At 49.4% G+C, this 25,247-nt stretch overlaps 1 protein-coding gene and 1 long non-coding RNA gene across 7 annotated transcripts in view; one reads left to right on the top strand and one right to left on the bottom strand.

The window, feature by feature from the left end:
- Window positions 1-804: 804 nt before the first annotated feature.
- On the top strand, window positions 805-5,915 carry LOC149992562 (uncharacterized). Of its 6 annotated transcripts, XR_016508274.1 has the most exons (7): window positions 805-967; window positions 1,245-1,322; window positions 1,783-1,846; window positions 2,125-2,226; window positions 2,369-2,471; window positions 3,753-3,845; window positions 3,963-4,469. It is a non-coding gene; the product is annotated as an uncharacterized LOC149992562 (long non-coding RNA). The 6 variants fall into 6 exon arrangements; XR_016508273.1 differs by lacking the exons at window positions 805-967; window positions 3,963-4,469 and adding an exon at window positions 5,816-5,915 and having other exon boundaries at window positions 1,217-1,322; XR_016508277.1 differs by lacking the exons at window positions 805-967; window positions 3,963-4,469 and adding an exon at window positions 4,503-4,592 and having other exon boundaries at window positions 1,217-1,322.
- A 15,725-nt stretch (window positions 5,916-21,640) lies between these two features.
- Window positions 21,641-25,247, bottom strand: part of LOC149992561 (uncharacterized) — a 60,805-nt gene continuing 57,198 nt past the window's right edge. Inside the window, exons 3-5 of the mRNA XM_090263298.1 lie at window positions 24,174-24,300; window positions 22,989-23,080; window positions 21,641-21,958 (exon numbers count right to left, since the gene is read on the bottom strand). Of these exons, the coding sequence (XP_090119424.1) occupies window positions 21,652-21,958; window positions 22,989-23,080; window positions 24,174-24,300 (526 nt within the window). The 3' untranslated portion in view covers window positions 21,641-21,651. The remainder of the gene's footprint in view (window positions 21,959-22,988; window positions 23,081-24,173; window positions 24,301-25,247) is intronic.

Genomic DNA, 25,247 nt, shown 5'->3' with positions numbered 1-25,247 from the left:
GTTTTATTGGAGGTGGACCTCCTAAACAGTGGTAGGGATGAGGAAGTCAGGCAGAGCAGAAAGAGAATAAACTAGTGTGCGCTGTAGTACTGAGGGGATCCGGGTGACGAGTCATTTGGTGCCTCTGCAAAGTTTATGTGCCAGTTGGGAAGAAAGTCAGTTAGCTGTGCAGCCTCCAAACCTCACTGTAATTTTCACTTAGAAGTTGCTTTTGAACCCGATAAACTCCTTCTTGCTCCCGAAACAGTCCTTTTAGACTCGCCAGAGATACCGTGGATGGGATGGGCGTTACTGGTGTTGAAGGCATCTTCGGAAGGTAAGTGATGGAACGTAAGGTAAAGACGATGATTTTTGACGCCACGATTATTTGGATAGTCGATTTCTATAGGTTATAGAATTCATTGCTAGAATTACATCTCAGTGCTTTGCCAGTACTAAGGGCCAGACCCTGGGTGAAAATCATAACCATTTCCCCTTCTTTCAGATAACCTGGGACCTCCTCCAGTACATCCTATGGACTGTCCTTCCCAACTTCTTCTGGAAGCCTCCCACCTTTGCCTTTAATACCTCTGTTCTAGCTAACTCTTCTTTTTTACTGCTGAAACTCCTATCGGGCGCTCACAGTCGGGCTCATATGCCTTCCCAAAGGAGCTTACGGTCCACCCCGAATGTCTGCTACAAGAAATGTGCAGTTCCCTGTAGCTTTCCCACCATAGGTCTCTATACTCAGCTTTTAATGGGGCAGAGTCTAGTCAAAGTAAACTAATAATTACCATCATGAGTGACTGAAAGAAATATGTTGTAGTAGTGTATCATTATATTTGCAGATATTTTAATTAATGTATAGTTGACATAGCATCTTACATTACTTTCAGGTGCTGGACGACATAAGGATCTGACATTTACATACCGTACTAGATTGATCATCATCTAGTAGCCATAGGTCACCATACAAAATTATTACAAGGTTATTGACTATATTCCCTGTGTTGTATATTACATCCCTATGACTTACTTATTTTATAACGGAAAGTTTGTATCTCTTAATCCCTTTCACCTTTTCATTCATCCCCCACTCCCACCCTTGGGCAACCATTAGCCTGTTCTCTGCATCTGTGAGTCTGTTTCTGATTTCTTTTGTTGGTTTTGTTTTTTGTCTTTTGTTTTAGATCCCACATAGAAGTGAAATCGTAGCCTACACGTCTTTCTTGTCTGACTTCTTTCACTGGTATAACACCCGTTAGGTCCATCTAACGGCTACTGTTGCTGCTGCGTGGGGAGACACGTCTGAAGAAAATATTGCTAGGGCTGACGTCAAAGAGGTAACTGCCTATGTTTTCTTCTAGGAGTTTTAATGGTTCTTAGGCCGTACATTTAAGTCTTTAATGCATTTTGAGTTTATGATTGTGTACGGTGTAAAAACGTTGTCCAGTGTTCGTTTCTCACGTGTATCTGTCCAGTTCTCCCAACACCACCAAAGAGGCTCTCCGTCCCCGTCGTGTACCCTTGCCTCCTCGGCTGTGGCTGAAGTAGCCGTATAATGTGGGTTCCTCTCTGGGTTCTCTGTTCTGTTTCATGTAGACATATATTTGTACTGATTTCAGAAATTCTACTGAAAGCCCACTCTGCCAAGTACTACACTCTTTGAGATATGAATTTGGAAGTAATTATCAAGAATGGTCTGAGTATGCCACACATGAAGCTAGCTAGCTAGACAGACAGACAGACAGATGTGGAAAACACTGGGGTGTAACAAAAGCCATATTTATAATGTGGTTGTAGGTGCTGTGAGAAAACCACGGAGGTGAAGAGGAGCTCTCGGGAGACCCTGGTAACCACTGTAGAGGTGAAGTATATTGCAAGGAACTCTTTATTCCTCTACCCGATGGACTGTGTCTTGTCAACAAGACCCTGCTTTGAGGAACAGTGCTTCCCTTTAATGTGGTGGCCGGTGCCCAGCAGCGGGAGGGCGGGCTTGCACACATCAGTAAAGACTGGTGTGGAATGCCTGCAGCTCCCTCGGGTCTCTCACGGTGTTACAGCAGAGCAAGCAGTCTCCGGTCTTTGGTACGTAAATCAGCACGTCGGCATCTCAGACCCTTCTTTGGTATTCATTGTCTTCAGAATGGAGTCCGTTGCAGCACTGAGAGGATTCGGGTTATCTCCTCTTCCCCCGGCCGGGTTCGGAACCAGGTCGTCAGACACACGGGCGTCAGAGTCAGCGTGGTTAGTCGGGGCTGAGGAGTGAGGGCCAGACTGGCTTGCGTCTGGGCCTCTCTGCTGTCCTAGCCTTGGACAGTCACCCAGCGGGGGTTTGAACCTGCAGGTCACACACACTCCATTAGGCTCTCTGTCTCGTGGTCAACAGGGCAGAAAGGGAAGGCAGTCCTGAAATTTCCGGTGTTTCTGACCCTGGCTCTACCCAGCAGGAACTGTGTCCCTAAGGCAGCCATTGACCATCCTGGGAAAAGGTATGTGCGGCAAGAGGTGAGGAGTCTTCCTCCTCAGGGAAACGTGGGAGGTGGAGGATGGGCAGGCTCACTTACATCCTCGCGGTTTTCGTTCCTTCAGGCTGGTGGGGCTGGGCCTGGCTGGACTTCAGTGTCCCCTGTACTGTCTTTAAAAAATATTGATGCTGACCAAATGCAAACCAAATGTTCAGGGATGTGTCAGGAACATCGACATGTTTTAAACGCTCTCCCACTGTGCAGCCAGAGCTGAGAATCGCTGTCTTTAATTCACTGGCATTAACCACTAAGCCTCTGATCAGGCTGCATCCTGTGTGGAGTGAAAGGAACAGTCTGTTAGGACGGTCCTGTGTCCACCCTTGTGAACCGAAGGCTTCATTATAGGTCTCTGCAGTGCTGGTGGCGTTATAGATTTTTGCTAGAAAGGGGGTGCTGAAAAGGACCCCAATGGTGTCTTGGCCATTTAAACAACGAGGCCACGCTGTTCGCAAGACGGAATAAAACGCATTCCCTCTTCTTTTCTCCATCTGTTATGTTACTACACACTATTGATTACAGTTTGCCATCGACTCTGCAGTCAGAGTCAACGATAACCTGGATGTCTCCGTAATGTAGAAATGAAGGTCAGATTGTCTTGCCTTTTTGTGTTTAAGGTAAAAAGGCCAAACTTCTCCAATTAATTTAAGATCCAAAGAAGTTTAAAAGATTCCCCAATAGTTTGCTCTGCTCACTCTGAGGCAGAAGGGTCTTTCACGCCTGGGTAGACCTGGGCTTCCTTTGGGAGCCATGTGCTGAGTGAACACCTGCTGGCAGAGGGTCGTTTCTTCCAGGACTCAGAAGAGTTAGTAGTCAAATGTCAGACTGCTCCTGAGCTTCATTCTTTCGATAGTCACAGGGTATAAGTGAGAGAAGCAAGAGCGGCCAGGTCCCCGAGGGGTCCCCGCAGCAGTGTAAGGACTTCAGGTTCTGCCGAGTGAGATGGAAACTGCTGGACGGCTGTGAGCCTGAGAAGTGACTTGCATCTCCACCTGCAATACCCGTGTCACTGAAGAGGTCACAGTCTCGTGATTTGTGTATTTGACACTGAGGTACCCGATCTTCCGTCCGTGAATGTTCAAATTTCCTGAAATCATTTGATTGTCCCAATCGTTCCGAGTAGTTTGCCAGTTGAAGGCTGTGCATCTTCGGCTTTAGGAGGGTGCTTCTCAGTGGCAGCAGGGGTCCCGGTCCTGCAGATGCCAGTCCAGGCCCCTCTCTTGTAATTCATTGCTTTTCCTCTCTTAGGTTTCACTGGGCCCCAGCCACTGTCTCTGACGGAATAGCAGCTCAAACATCTCCTTGCTCACCAAACCCCTCTCTAGGAGCGCCTTGGCCCAGGTGTGCTTCCCTGCCCCTCTCAGCACCTTTGTCTCCTCCGGCCTTCATGATCGCTCTTTCTTCATAACAGACCGCTGGGTCCTCCAAGATGTTAATCAGCTCCACTAAGCAGATAAGGTTCTCAGCCAAGGGCAGTTCTGTCTCCTAGAGGGTAGCCGGCAGTGTCTAAAGACATTTTTGGTGTTCAGAAAGGGGCAGAGGGGTGAAGAGGATACGCTCGACATATAGCCGGTTTTGGCCAGGGAGACCGCTGAACGTCCCCTGTGCGGGGCCGCCCTCGCAACTGGGAAGGGTCCGGTGCTGCGGCCCACGCAGCGCGACATCGGACCTAAGGGACCAGAGAGCGTGTCGACGTGGAGATTCAGAGAAAAACGCAGACACAAGACGCAAGATGAATGCAAAGCGGGGGCCCGGTGGCCTGTTGCCCTCAGATGGAGAGACAGTGACACAGGCCTGAGTGCACCAAGTTTATTTATAACGTTCCAGTACATCAGCTACTGACATCAGCAGTCAGGAGGGAACACTAACAAGCAAAACTTCTAAGAAACGAAACTGATGAGAAACCCCTGAGAAAGCTGTAGGCGGCGTGTTGAATCTCGCAAGGAGCTCCTGCTCTAACCTAGTAGCCAGGATGTCCCCTGCTCCTGCTGTTTCCAGCCGGCGCGGCTCCAGCCCTCGTATTCGGCCAGGCAAGACCTTGCAAATTCCTGATCCCGGCCAAGCGAGCCGGCCTTCCTTTTGGAACTTCAGCTTTCACCGCGCCCTACAGTCCAGCCCCAAAAGGTGCACCGCGCCGGGACTGAGACACCCCGCCCCAGCTTAGTCGGCCTCTCTTCCCGCGTTGTCTTCTCTCAGCCTCTTCTGTTCTAACAGGTAAGACTGCAGTATGTTTTTCAAATCACTTCCTTCTTGATTTTAGGTTTGCATATGTGATTCCTAACACAAGTCCTTGGGTTGGAAATACTTTGTGTTGTTTCTCTACTCCAACCCAAGAAGACCATAGAGTCTCTTTATAATTGAGGCCTTCATTCCTTTTTATTAGTCGATTAGTAAGAGAGTCCTTCCTTTGGTGGTGAAACTGGTTTGGATCTCTGAAATCTAAAGCCATGTCAGTGCTCAACTTGAAATCACATAGGGGCCCTGAACTTGTGGACAAACCACTTATATTCACAGTCGGTCCCGCCACACTTTAATGGGCCTGGAGGACACTCAGAACCGCATAAACAGACACGAGATTTTGGTACTGCTGATTCAGTGCATTAAACATGTAATGCTCAATACATTGTCTAGTCTCAGCCCGAAGACCTGCTGGGAAACGGAGTAAAGCCATCAGTAAAAAAGTGTTCTTAACTTTATAATGCTGGAGTATCCTGCAGCGTCCCTCATACCTAGCATTGAGTCTTCAGTTTTTATTAAGACCTGTGTGGTAAGCACTTGCTAAGATACGTTTTAAAAGATGTTGGTGCTTATAAACAGCAGGGGCAGTTAGCTGTTCGGAATTGTCAAGGTCATCAATCCCTCACGACCTCCCTTACTAAAACTTGTGATGTAAAGCCACTTGCTCTGGCCATAGCAGTTATTTTGGTATTAAAATGTTTCTCCATGTATAACTTAAGATGCCAACCACGGCACGAGGTCTTGTGTTTTGAGAAGCTTTCAATAAGTTAGACCTTTTTCTCTTCTCTCAAAGTTGGAACTAATTGCGGGGAAAAAAAGGAAAAAAAAAAAAAAACCACAGAAGAGCCTTGGGAATGGGAATAGGATAGAGAGCAAAATGTCAGGTTGCTGCTATTAAAACTCTTGGAGAACAAGACTCAGGAGTGAGGTCAGCAGGGTTGCCAGTGCTGTGAAAGTCATAGCCAGCCTAGCCTAGCGTCGTGCGTGAGAATTGGGCCTGCAATGTAAACGCCCTCACCCAGCACAGGGAGAGAGAAGAAGGAAAGTGACGAGTGCTTTTCTCCTTTTAATAGATCAGTTTCACCACATGAGGAAACACGAGTCAAGGGATGTCACTGCCCCCAACCGTGGCCCGGGAATGAATTCATTCAGAATGGGGTAAGAAGCCCGGAGCCTCGTACACTGTAGGTCCCTCCACAAAGAAACAAGAAGCTTGTGCGTGCAGTAAGTTTGTCCCTCCCCGCAATCACCTACCACATGACTGGCCTCTGTTAGTTTTATAACACTGTTCCTACTGTTACTAAATACGTCAGCAAGGTGCATTTTGTTCTTCGAACACGTATGTTCTCCTTTCTAGGTCCTCCCGTGTGATCCTGTGTTTGACTGGACCATGAACCCTTCGAAAGCTTTGTATTCACAGCAGAGGCTGGGGATGAAACTGAGCTCCACTTCGCTCTGAATGCGGATGACCAGGAACGCAAACAGTCTCCGGTGAGCAGTATTTTAGGAAGAGCCTTCAGTTGTTCAGATTTCCCTATTCCCGAGGCCCTTTGAAATGATCTGCCTCATTAACGCCTTTGTGTTCTTGTCATTAGTGAGACTGGCCAGAGTTTCAACAAAGTTCCTGAGGATCTCTTGATGAGAATACAAGAGAAGCTCAAAGGAGTGGAGGAAGGAGCTGTGCTCAGTGTGGGTGGACGAGCCAATTTACTCCTACAACAGGCCATGGACCCCCAAGACCTCCGCCGACATTTCCCAGGGTGGAAAACTTGCGTGTGATACTCAGCATATGAATGACTCTTGAATTCAACCTTAGGAAATTATACGCTGGCCTTTCTCTCTAACCCACGCACATACGTTGAATATATGGTATTACTCCTTAACTAAGCAAACTAGCTACTGTGTTTTTTTAAAAAATGTGAACTTCTCGCTTTGGTCACTTAGACATGCTTTGAGGGTCTCAAGGAACATCTCTTCTTGCGCCCTTCAGACATAATTGTCATTCTTGCTCCGTTTCTTGGCTAAACAGCTATTTGTTTTTCTTCTCAAGTACACACGATCATTTTCAGTGGAATCTCTAACTTGACGCTTTGGCTGAAACAGAGGCAGCGGGAAAGCAAGAGCGTCACTGGCAGCTTTTGCTCTAGGATGAGTACAGCAAATGTCCTGCTGGCTTAGAGGTGGCCTTTCCTTACAATCTGTTTCCCAGATTTTACGTGTGAATGAAAGATATTTAATATTCGTATGTAAAAGGAAGAAAGCCCCTTCAAAATAGTAACCATCTCTATATATCATGGTCAGAGTACCTTAAAAATAAGCAATGTTGAAAGCAAGTTAGTGTTTAAGAAGTATGTTTGGATTTTCAATAGCAAAATCATGCGAGGTTACTGAATAAAGAGTTGTTATGGGGTGGAGAACACATTTCAAAGACACAGATAGTATGGTTACTAGTTTTAAAAAATGTATATTGGACCTACTCATTCTTTTCTCTTTATCTTTTAAGCTCTCTGTGTTTCCTATTACTTCTCTTTGGGTGATGCCTTTTTCTCTGTTTTCTAGTTCATGAATTAGCTTGTCAGCTGTTCATATAACCTCCTAAAATTATTCATTGGGTTGCTGTTAATTTCTAGCTGCGTATCATTCTTCAGATCTGCCTGTTGTTTCAGGGTGTCTAGTTGTTCTCTTAACTTCTCAGTTCCTTTTACGTCAGTGGTCACTTTATACATGCTCACTTTATAGTGTCTCTAATAGTTCTATTAAGACAATTTCCTGTTGTCTGTATGTGTTGATTCTCATATCTGGTAGACTGTTTACGCAGATATTTTGTAGTTTTGAAAGAGGAGCTCATTTTCAGCAGGGCTTTCTCTGTACTGCTCTTGAGTGACGTGTTAAGAATAGTGCCTTCTGGATAAGTTTTGTGTCTCCTTATGTCCTGTTCCCAGGGCTGTTACCGACAAAGGACCGCTATTATTTTAATTTCTCAGCTTCAGAGTTTCCAGACCTCAAAAGGAATGTGGAGACCCCCCAGGCCAGGACAGACACTTTTCCTCATCACCTGCCTGTCCTAGTGGCAGAGTGTTCTCTTGACTTCCCTTTCACTGAGGGGTCATCCGCGACTTGCCTCCTGTTTATGGAGGGCTTCGGGGGAGGGGCATTTAATTCCCACCTGCTGCCTTTTGCAAGGCCAAGGTTACATGAGTTCCCTTATAGCTTGTTCAAGCTGAAACCCACAGGTTGGTGATGAGATGGGCAAATTGTGCCAGGCCAGCTAGGAGAGCTAGAATGTCAGCTCACAGCTTATGTCTACTTTTCAGTTTCCTTCCATTTTGGCCCTCAGGATGTCCCCTTACTTTCTTGTGAGTTCTCCTCTTCATGTAATACATTGTTTCTTACATCTTCTTCAGCATTTCTGTGTTTTGTTGCAGAGGAAGAGTTGAGCTATCAAGTTTGCTCCACAGCTAGAGATGGGACACTTTCCTGTCTCCATACTGTCATCAGATAACAAGTAAAACTACTGACTTGGCTATTGGTGAATAGAATTCCTCTTCCACCCTTAGGAAGGTGTTCGTTTCTGCTGCAGAGATTAAGAAACGGGTGGTTGAACTTTCCTCGTATTGTTTAGGTAACCAGTTTATGTAAATAGTTGTTTCTCTTTTGAAGGGTTAGCGTTTCTGTCTCTTGCCAAAAGCAAGCACTCACTCAGCTCTTAGCTCCCCATCTTCCTCCCCCTCCTCAAACAATCTCTAGCACTTTGTAGATTATAAATTTCTTGGTTTGGTTTCTGGAGAACTGTTCTTAGTATAATTTTTCTTTTCAACTTGTAAACTCATCTTGGTGTATCTTCTTCTGATAGGCTGACTTCACTCGTAATAAAACTACCATTATATACCAAAGATTAGTGAATCAAAGGAATGTATTCAACTTAGAATGTCTTTAGTTAAGAAAGCTTTGAAATCTTCATGAATGAATAAAGAGTGATCAGTTAGATGACAGTATAGGTAAATGAATTTGTAACTAATTCTTGCTAGTAGATGTATCCAAAGAGCTTTGAATAAAATCATGAACCCGCTCTTCAGCCTTGAATGGTGTACAATGAGACTTCTGTCCCATTCAAATATTCTTACTAATGGCTTTGAAAAGTTTACCTAATATACAGATAACAAACGTAGGGAATTACAGGTAAGGAAATTAGAATTCTAAAAGATTTTGACAAGCTGGAACACTTGTCTGGAAATAAATAGGATAGGAACTTATCGAGAACAGATGAGTAGTGCTTAGGTTTGTAAAACATTAATTATAGAATATTTGTTGTATGCGAGTACCTGATGTGCATTATATGCAACATCTTTTGCCAGATTAGCGGCGTTATTTCAGTTTACACCTGGGGAAAGTAAAACTTGGAAAACTAAAGTAAGGATATTAAGGCCACAATATAGTAAATCGATCATACAAGTCCATGAGGTATCCCTAACTTGAAAAGCTAAAAATTTAGATATGGGCTAAAGCAAATAATCACAAAGAGAAAAAACTTTGGACTTGTTAAAGACTTAAGTAAGCTAGGTTTAAGAAATGTAAAACCTGTTATACTGGCTTGAAATCATAGATATGTGCCATTTGGAATATTTTAATTGCACCTTAATGAAGTGATATGTGTTGTAGTGATGTCTTTAAGTACTATTGTATTTCTTTACTATTCTGTGACCTGTTTTTGAATAAATATTTCTAAAACAAACATATGCTAAGACTCATTCACGTTATTCAAGTGTGTGCGTGTTCTGTGTGCCAGGCACGGTGCTGGTTCCCAGGGCAACAGCAGTGAAGCGGGGCAGGCACAGGCAGCCCTTACGCGGCTCCGTCGGGGTCAGACCTGCAACTCAGCGTGCCGTGTGAGCTGGGAAGCCTGCTACTCAGAACCGGCCCGGTGCGCTGCGTCTCGGACAGTCTGAACTGTGTGCTCGTTCTCCTTAACTGTCCCACGACAGAAAGGCAAATGAATGTTCTTTGGACCTAGAGAGTGACCTAGTTGACATTTCCAGTGTCTAAAAGATACGTGTTGGAATGTGACAGATACCAAGATCCCGTCATCTCAAATGTGACGTTTGTATGCCGCACGTTCCTTTTTTCTTTTTCTCTTTTGTTCCTTTTTTCAGAAAAATTGAGTTTATTGGGATGACATTGGTTAATGAAACCACACAGGTTTCATAATACGTCGTCTGCACTGCTTGTTCTGTGCTCACCACGGAAGTCAGGACTCCTCTCACCCCGTGGGTCCCCTCTTGCCCTCCTCTGCCTCCCCACCCCCTTTCCCTCCGGCATCACCGTTCTGTTGTCTGTGCCCTTTTGTTTGTTTGTTCTTGCTTAATTAATCCCTTCTCCTTTTTTAACGCAGCCTCCCAACCTGCCCCCTTCCTGAGAGTTCTCAGTCCGTTCTCTGTATCTATGAGTCTGTTTCTGTTTCGTTTACTTTGTTCATTAGAGCCCACATATCAGTGGCATCATATGGTATTTGTCTTTAATGACTGGCTTATTTCACTCAGCATAATACCCTCCAGGTCCATCCGTGCTGTCACAGTAGGTAAGATTTCCTTTTTTTCCCTTTCTTCATTTCTTTCTTTCTTTCTCTCTTTCACTCTTTCTCTTTCTCTCTCTGTCTCTGTCTCTCTCTCTCTCTCTCTCTTTCTTTCTTTTCTTTCTACAGCCAAGTAGTATTCCATTGTATAAACGTACTACTTGCTTTTTATCCACTCATCTATTGATGGGCATGTGGGCTGCTTCCGAGTCTTGGTTATTGTAAATAATTTGCATTTTGGGTTTCTTTGGATACAGTCTCGGAAGTGAAAGCACAGGGTCATAAGGCAGTTTCATGTATGATTTTTTGAAAGACTGCACACTGTTTTCCGGAGCGGCTGCCCCAGTCTGCATCCCCGCCAGCACTGCCCGAAAATCCCCTTTTCTCCGCATCGTCATCAGCACTCGTTTGCTGATTTAGTGACGGTAGCCATTCTGACAGGTGTGAGGTGACAGCTCGTGGTTTTAACTTGCATTTTTCTGATGATTAGTGACAATGACCATCTTTCCATACGTCTTTGGCCATCCGTATGTCCTCTTTGGAGAAGTGTCTGTTCAGGTCGCTGCCGGCCATTGCTGGTTTCTGGAGATTTCCATTGGTCATTTTGGTGCCCACTTCCTTAGTTCTCTTTCTGGGTCCGGATTTGATGAGGGTTTTCTAATCCAGTGGTGTTTTCCAGAGAAAACCAGGCCTCAAGTTTGCTGCTCAGGCCAGGACTTAAAATCTTGTGCATCTGTTGGTCTCCCAGAGTTGTCTGTAAAGTCACCTTCAGAACTTTGACTGTGTTCTTGGGTGGATATTTCCTTTCCGCCACAAAGATCATATGACCTTCTGGTAAGTTTCAGTGGCGAAAAGAGGGAGCTGCACTCTCCTATATTTTGTCACTGTGTATTTTCATCATTGAAGATATGCCGGCTGTCCTGCAGAGATCCCAGGGAGCAGAAGCTGCCGGGTCCCCATTTTGGACCATCCTGAGGGAAGCTTCAGGGTTTTGGGTCCCTCAGCTGGAATACCTGACTCGTGACAGAGTACTTGGAGGGTTGGAAAGGACTTTTCTGACCATCTGTGTTAACCCCACCCTCTTCCCACCACACACACAAGGGGCCAGGGGGCCTGAGAGGGAAGTCGCCAGCCCCAAGAGCACCCCCAGGAAACATGGAGCCCCAAGTAAAGCACTCATTTCCTGTCTCCTGGGAAGAGCTCTTCCCATCACATCCTACTGATCTCTGTGGGAGTAGGCCGACCACAGACCAGGACAGAATGAGGGGTCACATGGAGCTCCAAGAAGTCAGGATCAGCCTTCATGAATTTGTCACATGAAGAAGTCCCCAACTTGAGGTCTCACACCGAGACCAAGCGTATGGGATTTCAGGCAGGTAAACGTCTTCCTCTTCACTTAGCAAGCCGTGTGTGCGAGCAGGGGGCTGGGGGCCCATTGTCCTGTCCCGTGTGTAAGAACAGAGTCACTCAGAAAACCATCATGACGCAGCGAGCAGAAGAAGTTTATGGAGGGAACTAGCAAGCAGGAAGGAAGCCGTGCCGCGAATGGCCCGACTCCGGGGTCCTAGGGAAGGAGGGGCTGTTTTACAGGGAAGAGAAAAGAAACTATTGGATTTAGTTGTTTATCTTGCAGCTGTAAGCATGGCGGGCCGATCAACGCCCAACGGGGCTCGGCCTGATGCACCCCACTATCACAGGAAGCTCCCAGACAGCTGCGGGCGGGCGGGGGGAGGGCGAAGCACGTGGGATCCGAGGCTGTCACCGTGACATTGGTCCAGGTTGGTGCTTCAGGTTTTCTGTGGACCAAGCTGGCCAGCCTGCCGCTGCAGCACAGGGCTTCGTGCCTGAGTCAGAGACGCCGCCGAACAGGGTGGCTGGACACTGTGGTGCCCAGAACCCCCAGGATGGAAGTGTTCGGTCCCGCTCTGGAGCAGGGCTGCTTGTTGGTGGTTCACAGCCGAGTCCTTCTCTAGGAACCCCCTGCTAATCAACAGCGCCACCTCACTCATGCTCATGCTCATGCTCCTTCCGGGGGCCCATCTGCATCCCTAACAGAGCCAATGGGGCCCACCTGTGTGGCCAACCCAGTGCCACCAGAGCCCCCTGCAGGGCTGGCCGAGGCCTTTGTTACAACTACACTGCACCTCGACTTCTTCTGCACTTGGTCTTGCTCCCCTCCCTCTGTCCCTGTCACACCCACCTCCCCACCGGGGGCTGAGGTCCTGGATCCTTGGTCCTTTTGCCCTTGACTGACTATATAAGCTCCTCCATGTTCCGATGGCTCTCCCAGGAGAATGCTTTTCCGGTTTGAGATTCTACCTCTTTGTAGCTTCTTCCAACTCGTTCTACTTCTCAGAGGCACCCAGGCCCAAGCTCTGTTCTTTCACGAGCCTTTACCTGTAGGAAGTGATTCCACAAATCATTAAGATATAGCTCCCGTTCCTCTAACATTCCTCACGCGGCTGAGCTTGGAGTTTGCCTGCCATCTGGTGCTGGCACTCTCGATGTCTCCAAGCACGAGGCTTCCTTCTCTCCTCTGTGCTCCAGCCTCACCAGCCTTCAGCCTCCACCAGGGCCCCAGCTGCCCCAGGGCCTCTGCTCAGAACCACCTTTAAATGTCACTTTCAAGCGCGGGCCACATTTTTTAGATTGTGTGAATACCATGCAACACTTATTTCCCTTCCTGCAAGTGCCTTGGGGACAGGGCCTGGGATGGCCAGTTAGTCACAAGCTAAGTGGGACAGTCATTTATTCAATGAATACTGAGGACCAGGCACTATGTTCAGTGCTGTGAAAAGACTAGCCCTGGCCCCCTTTGTAGATGTCATTCTTTTATTGATGCAGCCCAACACAACAGCTTGTCCTCCATGTTGTCCTCTGTTTCTGGTTCATGGGGACACCCTGCCTGAGCATGGCCAGTGTTAGGGCAGAGAAGAGCACAGAAAAGCATGCACTGGCCCTCAGAATTCTGCCCAGAAATTATACATACAGTTTCCTATTTTTACAAATTGAAGTATATTTGACCTATTCTCTGGTGATTTCCCCACTTTGAGTATACAGTGGGCACACTTGACAACTGGCAGGATCCCCACATTAACTCTTTGATCCATTGCATGAGGGCTACTGTGACTGGAAGAATATGTGGGAAGTCTCTGGAACTTCACCTCCCTACCAAAATGATAAGCTAGAAGCGGTCCTCTATTCCTGGGGGGAGGAGGGGAAGGATTTCACAGATTAATGTTCCCATCGGAACCTTCAAAGCAGCAAAGTGGTGATACCCATCACGTTCCCATTTAACTCACCTGCCTGGCCCATGCATACGTCTGACGGAGCTTAGAGAGTAATTATAGACTCTGACACTCCTAGGAGGCCTTGCAGGCTCCCTTTCACACCATTGCACTAAAGCAAGTGTTGCACCTAAGCCAGCTGTAATCTTTTTGCTGGTGGAGGGTCTTGCCTTCAATTTGTAAAACAAACAAAAAGCAAAATCTGAAAAGCACAATAAAGCAAAGCCATGTCTGTGCTACAAACTTCATCAGGGCCTGTCAAGTTGCAGCTGCTGCCACAGATGTGGTACCTTTCCCGGAGCAAGTCAACACGGTCCCTGGCTAGGGACGCATCGCTGACCTGGCAAATGCCTTGCTCTGTACCCATCTGTAAGGACCACCAAAGCAAGTGTGGTGCTTTTACCTGGCAGGGCCAACACTGTACCTTCACGGTACAGCCTAGTCTCTGGGCTATATTAATTCTTTCTGCTGTAACAGAATCTAGAGAAACATTCACCACCTTGATATTTTGTAAAGTATTACGCTGGTTCACAATATTGATGACATTTTGCTCATTGGAGCTGATAAGCAGGAAGCAGCAAGTTCTATAGATGCTTTAATTAAGTGAACCAAAAGCATGAGAAATAAACTCAAAACGCAGGGGCCCTCAACTCAGTGACGCTTCTGGGGGTTTAGTGGTCTGGGGCATATCAAGACATCCCCTTGGAGGTGGAAGACAAGGTGCCGTGCCTCGCACCGCCCACTCCGTAGAGGCACAGTGCTCAGCAGGCCTTGTTCGGTTTTGGAGGCGGCACACACTTTTGAGTGTGTTAACTTGACCCATCTACAGAGGCACCAAATGGCTCCCAATTTCAAGTGGGACCACTCGAATCTTACGACCCCGAAGACCCACTGATACTCAGAGGGTCCGGGGCAAACAAGGAGGCTTTATGGAGACTCTAGCAAGGACCGATTGGGGAGAAACAACACAGCCCTCCAAGATTTCAGAGCAGAGCAGATCAAATCTTTATCCTCTCCTGCAGGCATTTCTTCTTTTTAGAAATAGCTTGTTTGCTTCTCGGACTTAGTAGAGACAGAACATCTCATCACTGGACAACCGCGGACCATGCGGCTGAGCAACCCCTAACAGACTGAGTGTTGTCTGACTTGCTCGGCCTTAAGGTCGGGGAGTCCAGCAGCCCAGGGGAAATGGCATGTAGAGGCCGAGTTTGGGCATGACCACCAAGTACCGTAAATTACATGAGCAGGTGGCTCACTCTATCAACGGACACTTGTGCATGGCCTCCTGGTGTTCCTTGTGACCCGGGACAAGAGGATAATCCTTCAGGGAAGTGATGAAGGAAATCCTGGGAGCTGAATGTCTGGTTCCCTGCCTTGTCTGGAATGAGACAGGCCCCAAAGTACTGATCTGCATGGACTCATGGGGAATTGCTAACAGGTTGGCGGGATGGCCAAGGACTTGGAACAGGATTTAAAGATTGTGACAAAATCTGGATGGGGACAGAGCTCTCAACACGGGCAGACTGGGAAGGCGTCTGCACCCATGTGTGCCCATGAGAACCTACAGAGGATGCACTCAATGATCGGGGACAAACCAGCACGCCCATGGGTGTGAGTTAGCATCCTCCCCAGCCACCTGCTGGCTCGGCAGGCCCAGGAACTAAGTGGCCACCAAGACAAAGGTGGAGACTACATCAGGCTCAGTGTCAAGGTTCAGCAGGCTAGCTCCTGCAGAGCACCTCACCGGCTAACCGAGAGACTCCCTGGGATGACATTTCCTAGGAGGACCAGCTAGCTGCCTGGTGGCAGGTCGACTCCACTGGGCTTCTTCCAACACGGAGGTGGGTTTGTCTTCACTGGAAGAAACCCACATACTAGATACGAACCTGCCTACGCTGCCTCTCGGCATCTCCACCCACTACTGCGACACTCCGTGCAGCACTGCTTACGAGCAGGGAACCCAATCACAGCAAGGACCTGCGGCAACGGGCTTGTGTCTGTGGCCGTGTTTTCAGTACACTGCCCGCCCCCGGGAAGCAGCTGAGCTCCTCAAGCCTCTGGTAGGGTGAAGGGTTTGGGGAGGGGGTTCTTCTCTGGAACTTGACGCTTTGAACTAGAGACCATTAGAGGGTGCTGACTGCCCCGCAGCTGAAGCACACTATGCCGAGGACCGCGGGGCCGGAGGGGGACCGGCAGTTTTCAGCATTACACTGAATAACCCGACTACACATTTTCCTCAGTCCTGTCCTGGAAAACCTAGGCTTTGCTGGCGTGAAGGTCTTGGACTCCGAAGGAGGAGCTTCCCCTGGGGAGACAACCCTGTTTCTGTTTAACTTGAAAAGACTGCTACACAATGGGGACAGGAGGACCAAGGCCAGAACCCCAAGGATTACCCAGCACCTCCCTGTATTTGTGGGGGGGAAACGAAGGAGCTTGCAACCAAGGTGACCAGAAAAAGGACACTTCGGAAATGAAGGTTTCGGTCAGTCAGGTAAAGGCCGATCGAAGTTCTGAGTGCAAGGAGAATGTGTAAGGTGACGTGCAGGAGGATGTTACAGGTGCCAGCTACAGCCTGCCACCAACCACACAGCCTTCTCTTGGCGTGGTTACTTACACGTGCTATGTTCTCGCCACTTGAGGAGCTTTCTGTAAACGCACGTTCCCACACTACATGTCAGGTCTTATCATCAAGCTCTGGCAAGGACTCAGCATTTCAAGTTCCTCAGGTGACTTTCAAGCACATCAAAGCCTGAGGTCCCACGGGAGCCCTGAATCCAGGGTAGTCACCGTCTTGCCCACAGGAGGAGAAGAGGTCAAAGCAGCAGCGGCCCCAACACAGAACACGAGGAAACCTGGGCTGCAGGGACTCTCGACCTCCAGGCGTAAACCAAGGCTGCTGCTCTGCGCTCTCAGCTCGTTTGGGCTCCTCCCCTGGACAGGCCTGCCCGGGGGGGGGGGGGGGGGGGGGGGGGGGGGGGGCATGACCGGGTACTCTCATCCCCTGCCTCTCGGTTTGGCTGCCTTGGCTGCGGTGTTAGGAAGAAAATGTAGTTTATTGTGACACAGGAAATACTACAAGCCATTGAGGGAGGGGGAAGAGTCAAACAGTTCCTCAAAACAATAGGTAAAAGACAGGTGTAAACATCTTGGTCATTAAATCCACAGCACGATCACTGTAATCTTTTTTTTACAATATTTATTTTTAGTTATAACAGTCACACCAGTTGTCAAAAACAAAAACATAAAAACCTGGCAATTTTACACAATGAAAGCCAAACCACAACTGCTCAGGTCGAAGCGGGGCAGGGCTGCCACAGGACGCGGGGTCCCGGACTTCCTGGCGCCTGGAGGGCGCAGGGCCGCGGGGCGGGGAGGGCTGGCCACTCCACCCTCGGGCGGCCCCCGCCCTGGCCCCCCACCCCGCTCAGAGCACACGTCAGACTTCTGAAGAGGCAGAGTTCGCAGTTTCACTGGGAAGCGCTGAGGGGACAGCCAGCGGCTCAGAAACACGTTATTGCACAGACACTGGGGGAGTGGAGGGTCACCTCATGACTCCTCAGTGGTCAGACGCACCTGGTCACCGTAGGAACACCTGCCTAGGGGTGGTTGTTAGGCAACAAAAAAACATTTCCCCAAATTTAATACTGGATCGAGAGCTTAAAAAATAAAAACAAGAATAAAAGAATTTTAAAAAGGGCAATTCCCCAAACGGTCAGGTAGTGCTTTGTCCCTAACAAGGTAGACTCAAACACCCCCCCTAGTGCGGGGCCTCCTGCTGGGAGCACAGGCGGCCGCACCGCCGCATCAGCAGACACAGAGGCAAGTGCCTGGAACACCAATGCCAGAGGGAGGGAGGAAAGACGACGGATTTGGGTATAAGTTTAAAATAACGTCCACAGAAGATCAACGTGGCTCCCTAGTCCTTGTGTTCTCAGAGCAGCTGAGCCTCTGCACACTGGCGAGGACAGGCGGGGAGGAGGGAGCGGCCCGTACGGGAAGCAGGCAATCTTCCAGCAACTCCAAGGCCAACAGCCCTGCTTTGTCCCCACTCTGCATTTACAGCCCTCCAGTCAAGTGAAGAGGACACCAGGCAGCCCACTGCAGGGAGAGACTTTATGGCTCAGAACTCAACAGGCAACTTCAGTCAACTTGCCTTTCCATTCCATTTGTTTATTATTAAAAGACAACACCTCCCCCCAAAGAAATCTTTACAGCATCCTCCCCACACACACACACTCAAACACAGGTGGCCATTTTCTAAAAATCTGCCCCCATCCATACTCCTCTACAAACACTAGCTGTATTAAAACATGCTTTACAACCTGCGTTCCATAAATGCAGAAATGTAAGAGTGAACCGAGAGAGTGCTTAACAAACTGTCGCTGGGGATCTGGCTGCAGCTGATGATTCTGCAGCAAGAGCGCTGCTCCGCGTTCCCTAGCACTTTCCGCACCGAGCGGGAACTCCTCGGCGCCTGCGCCCGGCTTCCTCCCACCCAGCTAGCTAACGAGCCCGATCCGGCCCGCCGCCTGCTTCTGTACGGCCTGCCGGCTAAGAACAGCTCACACGGTTTTAAACAGTGAAAAACTATTCCATGACATGAAAATGACATGACATTAAAACCTCAACGTCCATGAATAAAGTTTTATTGGAACACAGCTAGGCTCACTTGTTTACGTATTATCTATGGCAAGAGAGCGGGAAAGTCTAGGACCTACCATTTGGGCTCTTTATGAAAAAAGTCTGCTGACCCTTCAATAATCGTACTCTCCTCTAGGAATGAATGTACCACCGCTCATACGCAGCCTGGGCTCTCAGGATAAGCACAGCTTGTTTCCCTAACTATGTTAAAGCAACTTTTCCTCCCCTACATCTCTGGGTTAAAATTTCTCAGGAAAGTACAAAAACCTAGCTTGGAGGGTTGGACAGACAGCTGCACGCAAGACACCTCACAAGGAACGCGGCAGGGCCTCAGCCAGCCCCCCCCCCCCCACAAGCCCAGTCACAAAGCCGCTTCTCCTGCTACAACCTAAACTACACTGAAGGGAATGCAGAGGCACTCGGCCACTCCAGCCACCAAGCAGTGACAGGGACGACTAGCAGGACAGGCAGCCAAGAAGAAAACGTGAGGAAGGGGGACAATAAAACCATTGGAAACCACTCCATCTGCTCGAGAGCAAACATAATCGAACCAGCGACACCCAACTTGCACCTGCCAGCTTGAACCGGGACATGGTCTTCCGAAGGCGGGGCTGGGGGTGGGGGCAACAGAACAGCACCAAAGCAAGATCCACTCAAGAATGAATAAGACTACCTAAATCTCATTATCAACTCTACTCACCCACGTTGCTAAACATTACACTGATCAAACCCACCACTGAGGAAAGAGGAGGAGGGATGAGAAGTGCCCACGGGCACAGAACTGAGGGAGGACGGACACCCAGGCTGATACGACCACATGCAGGTGGATGCCATGTTACCGGCAGGACACGTACGCTTGGAAGTCCCAGTCAGTGTCTTCAATTACACAGGTTCTACTCACAAAACGAAGGCTAGGAGTTCCATACTATACACATGTAATACTAAGGCTCACAAAGACACTTGCAAAGTCCTCTGTCCTTATATATCTGTAGCCTTCTCTACGGCTTCACTAAATCCATAATGTAAAAACGGGCCGGCGCCTTGTAAAACTGTAGTCACGTGGCAGAACCGAGGGACTAGAGCGAGGCTGCTCCACGCTGTGGGGGTGCCCACCCCAATCACTGTTTGAGGAGCAAAGGAGATACACTTGGGACATATCTACTCTGCCCCTTCCCATGCAGAACACACCCTGCGTGACATGTGTCTGCCGTGCGGTTCCGAGAACCCCGCCCACTGCGCGTGTCCGCTCCATCCCCAGTCCTGGGCTGGAGGCAGAGGACTTGATGCTCCTGGGGTACTTCCGTCGGGGGTGGTAGCATGATCTTGGGTGGCTGGAGGTCATTTTGTGAGGCTTTCGTGTTTCTGACCAGCGGAGGATGAGGCTACTCCTATTCCAGGATCTGTGGTAGAACAGCAGGTATCTGCGGGGGCAAAGACAGAACACGTTTACGGCCTCATCCATGAGAACTCAAGGCAAAACCAACCTCCCTCCAGAACCTTGGCACGCTGGCCTCAGCACTCACCAGCGGTCTGATTTCTTGCTCAGACAGTTTTTGGTTCTTAGTCCCCAAGGAGGAGGATCCTCAGCTAGGTCGTGGCAGTGCCCCCCCGCCCAATGCCAGAGCCCTTACGTCTGACCCCCGCTCATTCACCAGGAAGCCCCAAGTCCTGTCAGTCCTGCCTCCCACACAGCTCCTGGATCAGCCTCTCCTGTCCAGGGCTGCCAGGCCCTCGGGGTCAGTGTCGGGGGTCCTGTCCGGGGCTGCCAGGCCCTCGGGGTCAGTGTCTGGTCCTGTCCGGGGCTGCCAGGCCCTCGGGGTCAGTGTCTGCGGTCCTGTCCGGGGCTGCCAGGTCCTCGGGGTCAGTGTCGGGGGTCCTGTCCGGGGCTGCCAGGTCCTCGGGGTCAGTGTCGGGGGTCCTGTCCGGGGCTGCCAGGTCCTCGGGGTCAGTGTCTGCGGTCCTGTCCGGGGCTGCCAGGCCCTCGGGGTCAGTGTCGGGGGTCCTGCCCGGGGCTGCCAGGCCCTCGGGGTCAGTGTCTGCGGTCCTGTCCGGGGCTGCCAGGTCCTCGGGGTCAGTGTCGGGGGTCCTGTCCGGGGCTGCCGGGTCCTCGGGGTCAGTGTCGGGGGTCCTGTCCGGGGCTGCCGGGTCCTCGGGGTCAGTGTCGGGGGTCCTGTCCGGGACGGCCAGGTCCTCGGGGTCAGTGTCGGGGGTCCTGTCCGGGGCTGCCGGGTCCTCGGGGTCAGTGTCGGGGGTCCTGTCCGGGGCTGCCGGGTCCTCGGGGTCAGTGTCGGGGGTCCTGTCCGGGACGGCCAGGCCCTCGGGGTCAGTGTCGGGGGTCCTGTCCGGGGCTGCCAGGCCCTCGGGGTCAGTGTCGGGGGTCCTGTCCGGGGCTGCCAGGCCCTCGGGGTCAGTGCGACTTCCGGTAAGGCTCCTGCACCGTGTTCCATTTAATTGCCTGTGGCTCTGCCCCCGTAACTGACCCAAGTGTGTCCTCTCCGATGCAGACTCTCTGCCAAGGGGGCGCCCTCCCAGCTGGGAATACACAGACGCACCGCGCAGACCACGGCAACGCCTCCCTGGGGCTGAGACCCGACCCCCACTGGTGGTGCTGTGCCAGGAGTGAGGAAAACGGACCTGAGAGAGGAGCTGCTGAACGACCCGTGTCAGCTCACGTGTCAGCTCACGTCGCAGCTCGAGCAAACAGCCACCACCCCGTGCTCTGGGTAAGGCGTGGATCAAGTGTGCTGCTCAGGGACCCTGCCTCCTAGCCAGTGACCAGCTGAGGCTGGCATCCTGTCCAGAGCCAGCCTCGCTCCTTTGGCCACCAAAGGTGCACTTTCCTGAATGGCACTTAGAAACAGACGCGGCCCCGGGCTCGGACGCACACAGGGAACCGAGCTGCCCCACGCACCCCTCACTGTCCAGCACGGCTTCAGTGGTGGCCTTGGTGATGATGGCGTCGTCACACTTGAACCACTGGTCCTTGTGCTGGTGGATGAAGCTGGTGTAGTGGCTGCTCTCCAGGGTCCCCTGGTGGTTGACAATGGCAAACAAGGAGTACCTGGTTTGGGGGCAAAGAAGTGGGGAGAGATGCAACGGTTAACTGTTTCACCCTCGTCAGAAACCACGCAGCACATGCAGCCAGAGGCCTGCAAAGTGAGGGTGCCTCACCGACCCCCAGGAGTAACACCCGGGATCGAAGCCTGTGTCCAGGGGCTCAGAGAAAGAGGGAGCCTGTGCGGCTCCACGCTGCAGGGTGGGAGACACTGGCACCGCTCTCTGCCTCACACCGTCTGCCACACCGGTGGTCGAAAGGCAGGCGGAGCGGAGCAGAGGCCTCGTCACAGTGCCGGCCAAGGAAGAGGCCACGGGGCTTTCACTCCGGAACTGCGATGGCCAGGCTGACCCTCACTCACACCCAGGGGCCAGGAAAGGGCACTGATGGTAAAGGTGTGAACAGTCCTTTCCCAGTAGAGGGCTCAAGTGTTTTCCAGAGAGGCCGATGGACAGTAGGACAGGAAGCAGGCCAGTGGCCAGGAGAAACAGCCCTGCCACGGCCACTCAGAAACACAGCCATGTCCCCGGAAGGGCTGGGGCCGCCCTGCAGCTCCCCGCGCAGCCCCCCGGGGCCGGGCACACACACGGGCGCTACTTCCTTGTTATCATTGCCGAGGCTGTCTGACGGCTGCTGGGACCGCCCATTCGTCCTGCTCTCTTTGCTGCAACAAACAACAGCAAAACTCAGCACACCGAAACTAACTAGAGCCGCAGTGTTCAACCACCTTCATCCGATGGCGCACATAAACTCATTGCCGACGTTTTCTGGCACACCAAAAAATAGCTTCTAATTTTTGCCCCCCTGACAAAAAACAAACAAACAAACAAACAAACAAACGAGTGTAATTTTGATTCATTCACACTGGACGGCGATTGTGTTGGCTGTCGTTTTTTTATTTGACAACCTAAGGGAAAGAGGTCCGTGCCCCTGACTAGTCAGGAGCTGCATGTTTTACAGATTCATGCGGTGCACTGGGTGAAAGTCACTGAACTTGGACGATAATACCCGTATTACCGGGGCTCACTATGCCAGACACTGTGTTGGATTCATTTTATATACAACTCTGCTTTTTATGCAGAGATTACTCCTGTTTAGGGGAAGAAACCAAGGCCCGGGCTGGTGCGGTGAAGGGCCGAGCGCACACCTGCTGTTAGGCGTGCGGCCAGCCCACGTCCCTGTGGCCGGTCACCTCCCAGCAAGGAATGAAATTTTCCCTGGGCCCTTCCAAGGGAGCACAGACCTGCCAACAGCTTTTAGCTTTTAGCTACCAACCCCGCGGTCATTTGTTACAGGGGCCCTAGGAAACCAACATGCAGCCCATGTATTAGTAACTATTGTGGGTTTTTTTGAGGGTAAATTTTAAGTGGCCTTGATGTCAAGATTTGAAAATAAGAAAATGGGATCTACAAACGCAGTGTGCCTACATTCCAAAACGAGCACCCTCAGCTGAAACGCTGCCTTCTCCCAGCGACGCCACCTTGCTCTCTCAGGGCGGAGAGCTGATGAAGGCTGCGGAGGAAACCCCGCAGCTGAAACAGGGCATCTGAGGAGAAGCAACGCAGCAAACGCCAATGTGTCCCAGGTGAAGACCAGGACAGTAGCTGGCGTTAGTGTTATGGCTGTATCAGTGCCTACAACTGTCTCATCAGTGAGCGCCCAGAGCCGCAGCCTCCCGACGAACCCTCCCCTACCTGGACGCCATGAAGGGGGTCATGTCCAGGACCAGCGGGAAGGACACGTAGGTGGTAATCTTCCGCCTCCGTTTGGCCGAGTGCTCAAATCGCTACAGGCACGGGGAGAGAAGAGGAATGGCCTGTAAGGGGCTTCCTCCAAGGAAGACCCCCAACGGGCATTTCATTAACTTTCTGATTGCCTTCTGGCCGCATCTGGGCCTTACAGAGGCAGTAAAACACAATATCTATAGAAATCTAATTTATGGGGTTCAAGCCAAGTCTTGAAATGAAGAGACTGTTCAAAGTGATAAATACCCAGTGTACCAAAAAGTTGTCTTACGACAAACTCAGCCAAGTGCAAGGTAGTAGAGAAAAGAAGCAATATCCATAACCCCTGGGAGCAATAACAAACTTATGGTTCCTTTCACTAGAGACTCCTCTGATTACATCAGAGGTTACCAAATCCACAAAGGAAGCTAGGAATGGTTTCTTGTTTTGTGTTTTAACACATTTAAAGTCAAGATAAAGAAAAATATGAAACAAGCCCTGGCTGCTGTGGCTCAGTGGATTGAGCGTCGGCCTGCAAGCCAAGTGTCGCTGGTTCGATTCCCAGTCAGGGCACATGACTAGGTTGCACTTCAGGTCCCCAGTTGGGGGCGTGTGAGAGGCAACCACACAGGGATGTTTCTCTCCCTCTCCTTCTCCTTTCCCCTCTCTCTAAAAATAAAATAAATTAACAAACAAATAAACTATTAAAAAAAAAAAGAAAAAGAAAAATATGAAACAGATCATATGCCTGTGAACCCAAAATACTATTAGACCCTTTACCGGAAAAACTTCTGACCCCTGGACTAGGTCATAACCCCAAGGGTCTTTGTTTACTTTTAAGTAAAGAAAAACAGAAAACCTGGGGTGAGAATGGAAGAATTTAGGTAGGAGTAGTAAAACCATAACAACCTCACCCCCAGTGGAGCACCGCACAGCCTACTTTCATTCTGCAGTAATGACTTTTTGTTCACAACGGATGTCGCATGGCAACAGAAGACAGGGGAAGCGTTACAACTTACCACCCCTTATTGCTTTAGCACTTTTTGGGAGTCGCTGCAATTACAAAGTGCACTCTGTACACCAAACCGGCAGGCTCTAAGTTTTACTAGGGACTAAAAATTGAGTCTGCTACTAGAGTTTTTCTGGAATACTTACTTTGAGATGGAGACAGGCTACAATAGGCAATTTCTTCCTGGTGAGCTGTTTGGTGGACTCCTGGTAGCTATGACAACCACTACATTCAATCTTAGCACTGCTTCCTAAGTGCTCTGGCCTGGTAAATCTACAAGGCATTAAAAATATATTTTCAAGAAAAAAATACGGAAGAGGTAAGAGGGAAAAGAATTACTTTATCACTTTTGGTGCATTAATTTCCCTAATAAAAACATACATACGTAACATACAACCTTCACCTTCTCTCCTTCTCACGTTAAAAAATACTTACCTTACAGCTGAATCGATAAGAAAACAAGACCCACATATATGCTGTCTACAAGAGACCCACCTCAGAACAAGAAAAGTAAAGGAATGGAATATGATATTTCATGCAAATAGAAATGGAAATAAAAAACTGGGATAGCAATACTTATATCAGACAAAATAGACTTTAAAACCAAGGCTATAGTGAGAGACAAAGAAGGACACTACGTGATGATAAAGGGATAAACTTTTATGCACCCAACATAGGAGCACCCAAATATATAAAGCAAACCTTCGTAGATTAAGAGAGAGAGAGACTGACAGAAATACAGCCACAGCAGGGGGTTTTAACACTGCACTGACGTCAGTGGATAAATCTTCCTAACAGAAAATCTACGAGAAAACAGTGGCCTTTAATGACACACTAAATCAATGTATTTAATTAATATCTTCAGAGCATTCACCCCAAAGCAGCAGCATATACATTCTTTTCAAGTGCACGTGGAACGTTGTCTAGGACATGTCAGGACACAAAGCAAGTCCAAATGAATTTAAGAATGATACCGTATCAAGCATACTCTCTTGCTAAAATGATATGCAACAAGAAAAAAACTTAAAAAGGCAAAAATATGGAGACTAAATAACATGTTACTAAACAGTGAATGGGTTAACAATGAGATCAAGGAAGAAATCAAAAGATACCTTGAAACAAATGAAAATGAGATCACAACCACCCACAGTCTATAGGACACAGGGAGAGCAGTCCTAAGAGGGAAGCTCACAGCATTACAGGCCTACCTCAAGAAGCAA

The sequence above is a fragment of the Furipterus horrens genome, unplaced genomic scaffold (assembly GCF_987537825.1).
Source record: "Furipterus horrens unplaced genomic scaffold, mFurHor1.1.pri manual_scaffold_15, whole genome shotgun sequence".
In the NCBI taxonomy this organism is placed as follows: Eukaryota; Metazoa; Chordata; class Mammalia; order Chiroptera; family Furipteridae; genus Furipterus; species Furipterus horrens.
This window is presented reverse-complemented; position numbering and strand designations above follow the sequence as displayed.